This window comes from Colobus angolensis, unplaced genomic scaffold, assembly GCF_000951035.1.
Source record: "Colobus angolensis palliatus isolate OR3802 unplaced genomic scaffold, Cang.pa_1.0 Scaffold147, whole genome shotgun sequence".
NCBI lineage: Eukaryota > Metazoa > Chordata > Mammalia > Primates > Cercopithecidae > Colobus > Colobus angolensis.
The window spans coordinates 7,981,749-7,986,561 of record NW_012114566.1 but is presented as its reverse complement, the minus strand read 5'-3'; the positions used below and the strand labels follow the sequence as shown (position 1 = coordinate 7,986,561).

The window sequence follows — 4,813 nt, the reverse complement described above, 5'->3', positions numbered from 1 at the left end:
TCAGTTCAGCTGTCCATAGTGTATACAGTTTGACTGCCAAGTAAAACATTTTTGGCAACTATCTATAAATTACTAATGAAAAATGTTTTCAAGCAAAAAGTATATGTTTCATACTGTGGTTCAATTGTCCTCAATCCACAGTGAATTGTCGAGCCCATCCTAAGTTTAGAAGTGTGATGCATAGGCATAATCTTACCATTAGTGTAAGTACTGAGTTTGTTAAGTCATCATTTTCCTTTTCAGAGAATTGCTTTAACACTATTCATATTATATTTAAATATCCACAACCATATCTGTTGTTCAATTTCAAATGCCAATTCAGTGAACTTCAGAAAGTATGCCTAGGAAAGGGGTTGGTCTGTTAGATAGAGGAATCATGATACGAAGGATATTTTATTTAGAGAAAGCCTTATTCATGTTAATTTCTCATGCATCAAGGGAGAAACCCTCACCACCCAATGATAAATGTCTCAATTTTCTTCAAACTACATCCACAAAGTATCTCTAATAATACAACAGCAATATCTGATTCTCAACCTTTTTTTTCCAATCTGGTTCTTCTAATTGACTCCCTAGTTCCACCAATACCATTACAATTTTGCTAACCACTGAGCCTGCTGATGCTAGACTCATCGACTTCTAAACTACATATCATCTCTCATATCCATTCTGTTGCCAATGATAGCAGAGCACATTCCTGGGCGTTACTTGCCAAATCCACAAACTTTGAGAATTATTCCAGTCTTTTCTGGAAGGTGGAGAAATAGCCATGTTTGTGATTTCAGCCCTCTGGCAATAGCTTATTGGACCAGGTATAGTTACGACACTCAAGCTCCATCAATAAAAATTTTTTCAAGAATGTAAAGTAACCCATATAGAAGTTCCATCAATCAGCGTCCTAAGTGGAATGAGGAGATATTACACTTTGCCAGATATCCAAATTGAACTTAAAGAAGATAAAGCCAGTATTGTTTAAAATAAGAGTGAAACAGAAGTACAGAGACAAAACAGACGCACAGAGGCAAAAAGGTATGTGAAATTACGCAACTCCAGAAAGACAGAGAGGTCGGTTTCTATTTCTAATTTTCTAGTTTCTGTTTAAGTACCCTGGAGAACCCAGATATGCTTCCTGGTCTTAGACTTCATGAGATCCTGTTATATGTGCTAACTCTCCCCAACCTTGTTGATTGAGCTGGTTTATATTTGTAGCCAGGTACTGTTCCTCACAGTTTAAGGCATTGACTGAGGGCGTTGTTAGAAAACCTCTCCTCGTATTTCTCTTGCTTGTACTCTTGTTTCCATGTTTACTGTTACCATAACACTTTCAATAATTACTTATATTCACTGAGCATTCGTTCAATAGTATTTTAAATGAGCCCCTAGTGGGTGCAAGGCATACTTCCAAACCTAGGATAATAATGTTGACCAAAAAAGCCAGTTCCTTATCTTTTCAAGCTGAAATTTAGTGAGGACAGACTTACAAAGTTATTCTAGTATATTAATATATAATATTGAATGAGAATAAGGTCTCCAAAAAAAGAGCATCTTTCTATGAATGTTTACACAGAGAAAATTGATGTAAAACCAGGATCAGGAAAGGCCTCCAAGAGTAAATGACACTTCAGGTGAGATGTGAAGAAAGAGTAAGTAGGGATTTTTAGAGAAGGGCAGGAGCTTAGATATGTTTTAAGAAAAAAAGAGAAGCTCATACAAAATTCCATATGGCATAAGGAAATCCAAATGATATGGGAACTAAGGACAGGCAAAATAGATTTGAGCAAAATAACAAGCAGAGAACATGAGAGGTATCACTGTAAAGATCACACAGTGTTTTTGACAATTTGGATTTTATCTTAAGAATGATGGCATGTCATAGCAGAATTTTAGGTAGTGACTTGGTGTCACCTAATCAGTTTTGTGTTTTGAAAATATTATTCTGGCTGCAGTATTGAGAAGGAATTGGTAAGAGACGAGATTGGGTTGGTGGACAAGCTAATTGGCAATTATAGTACCCTGCCAGTCAAACAGTGATGCTAGTTTCTACTTGGACCTTGTAGTATGAAAGTGGGAATGAAAAGATATTTAGAAGAATCAAAAGGACTTGGTGATGATTTTTGTATAGAAATAAAGGAAAGACTGATATTGTAAATGACTCCAAGGTTTCTGGCTAGAGCAACAAAATATAGGATAGTAGTTCTTACTGAGATATCCTGAAGTTTACCAGGTTTGAGAAAAATGTGTGTTGAAGTGGGGGACATGGAGGAACATTCAGGACGTAGCAATTAGACATGTTGAATTTGAAGTACTGTGACATTTTGTGTTAGAGGAGAGATCAGGCTTACATACTGAGAAGCATCAGTATATGGAGATGGTCAGTGGAACCACAGGCAGAGAAGAGACACTATATGAGAAGATAAAAAGAAAAAGGATAAGGAGGTCTCATACTAAACCAGGGAGAACTTCAAATTTTCGTGGCTGGGTGAATCTGAAAAACACACTGAGGGAATCTCTCAGAAAGATTGGGTCATTAAGTCAAAGCAAAAAGGTGTTTCCAGAACTACAAGTGTCAAGGAAAAGGAATGCTAAAAAAAAGGGCACTGCATTGAGTGACTGTGAGATTACTGTTGACTTTACTGAGAACTGTTTTATGGAGTGAGAAGAAGAGAGAGGACAAAGAGACAAAGAGTGACAAAAAGGAGGTGGTAAATGTAAAGCACGATTTTTATATTTAGCTGTGAAGGAAAAGGGAGGCCATGAGGGAAAAGTGGACATCTCTCTTCTCTAGTTGAATATATCCTTGGATGTTGGCTTTTTAAATACTCTTAGTACATGACATTTCAATATGGTCATTTTGGTTAAACTAGCTGGGAAGGGGTCATTAGAATATTTTCAAAAGTTCTTTGCAAGTAACATACCTAACAAGGAATCTAACCCCCTGGCTCCTCTCCTTCTCTCCTTGAACCAAGCTTATTCCTGGATCTTATTCCAATTCCAAGTCTGTCCCCTCCTTTACTGAATTCTCAGGACATCATTGTCCATGCCATTTCATACCTTCACCCATGATGGAACTCTGGAATAAAGTGAGACCACTCCAATAAATATTAGCATAATGCCATGTATTTAATAATCACTCAAAACTAATTTACTAAATTTAATTGCATAATTACACAGGTAAAAACCAAAGAATGCATTATTAATTTTCACCCATCACCTGGAAAGTATTCTCAGCTATAAGGTGGTATAGGCGTTAAGAAATAATAAAATTGGGTGTTCGCAGCCGCCGCCGCGCCGCCGTCGCTCTCTAACGCCAGCGCCGCCTTTCGCTCGCCGAGCTCCAGCCGAAGGAGAAGGGGGGTAAGTAAGGAGGTCTCTGTACCATGGCTCGTACAAAGCAGACTGCCCGCAAATCGACCCGTGGTAAAGCACCCAGGAAGCAACTGGCTACAAAAGCCGCTCGCAAGAGTGCGCCCTCTACTGGAGGGGTGAAGAAACCTCATCGCTACAGGCCTGGTACTGTGGCGCTCCGTGAAATTAGACGCTATCAGAAGTCCACTGAACTTCTGATTCGCAAACTTCCCTTCCAGCGTCTGGTGCGAGAAATTGCTCAGGACTTTAAAACAGATCTGCGCTTCCAGAGCGCAGCTATCGGTGCTTTGCAGGAGGCAAGTGAGGCCTATCTGGTTGGCCTTTTTGAAGACACCAACCTGTGTGCTATCCATGCCAAACGTGTAACAATTATGCCAAAAGACATCCAGCTAGCACGCCGCATACGTGGAGAACGTGCTTAAGAATCCACTATGATGGGAAACATTTCATTCTCAAAAAAAAAAAAAATTCTCTTCTTCCTGTTATTGGTAGTTCTGAACGTTAGATATTTTTTTTCCATGGGGTCAAAAGGTACCTAAGTATATGATTGCGAGTGGAAAAATAGGGGACAGAAATCAGGTATTGGCAGTTTTTCCATTTTCATTTGTGTGTGAATTTTTAATATAAATGCAGAGGCGTAAAGCATTAATGCAAGTTAAAATGTTTCAGTGAACAAGTTTCAGCGGTTCAACTTTATAATAATTATAAATAAACCTGTTAAATTTTTCTGGACAATGCCAGCATTTGGATTTTTTTAAAACAAGTAAATTTCTTATTGATGGCAACTAAATGGTGTTTGTAGCATTTTTATCATACAGTAGATTCCATCCATTCACTATACTTTTCTAACTGAGTTGTCCTACATGCAAGTACATGTTTTTAATGTTGTCTGTCTTCTGTGCTGTTCCTGTAAGTTTGCTATTAAAATACATTAAACTATAAAAAAAAAAATTGCTGAGGGTCTAATGTGAATGATAAGCTATTTATCCTAAAATTTTCACCATTTTCTTATCTGTGTAGATAAGGAACACATGTTACTGATAATTGTTTATAAAGAACAAGGACACACTTACACTATATCATTTATTCCAAGGATTCATATATGTAGGATTCAAATGAAAACTGAAAACCAAATGCTCAGACCGGAAATATGAGTGTCATTCTGAATTAAAACCAGCACTAGAGGCCTCAGCCATTAAGGATCCAGGATCTTCTCTCTAGGACCCCAATTACCTCCAATTACTCTGTAACTATTTGTATGTTTGTATCTGCTCTTCAAATCATTCTTCTATTTGTTTCCTTACCTGATGCTTAGTGTGCGTGTGCGTGTGCGTGTGTGTGTGTGTCGGGGGTGGAGGGGTGTTTCCTCCTTCACCTAACAGCTATGTGAACTTAGTTGTAATTTCCACTCCCTCATAAATTCCAATTGCATGTGGCTGCATCAGAG

General features: G+C 38.1%; 1 protein-coding gene across 1 annotated transcript; it reads left to right on the top strand.

Annotated features, from left to right (window-relative positions):
- The first annotated feature begins 3,271 nt into the window (after positions 1-3,271).
- Positions 3,272-4,317, top strand: LOC105507268 (histone H3.3-like). The gene has a single exon (XM_011935707.1). The coding sequence runs from the start codon at positions 3,378-3,380 to the stop codon at positions 3,786-3,788; it is 411 nt and encodes a 136-aa protein (XP_011791097.1). The 5' UTR covers positions 3,272-3,377; the 3' UTR covers positions 3,789-4,317.
- The last annotated feature ends 496 nt before the right edge of the window (positions 4,318-4,813 follow it).

What these genes read in the sequence shown, in the direction of transcription:
- LOC105507268 (XM_011935707.1), top strand. Translation starts at nt 3,378, where the DNA reads ATGGCTCGTACAAAGCAGACTGCCCGCAAATCGACCCGTGGTAAAGCA.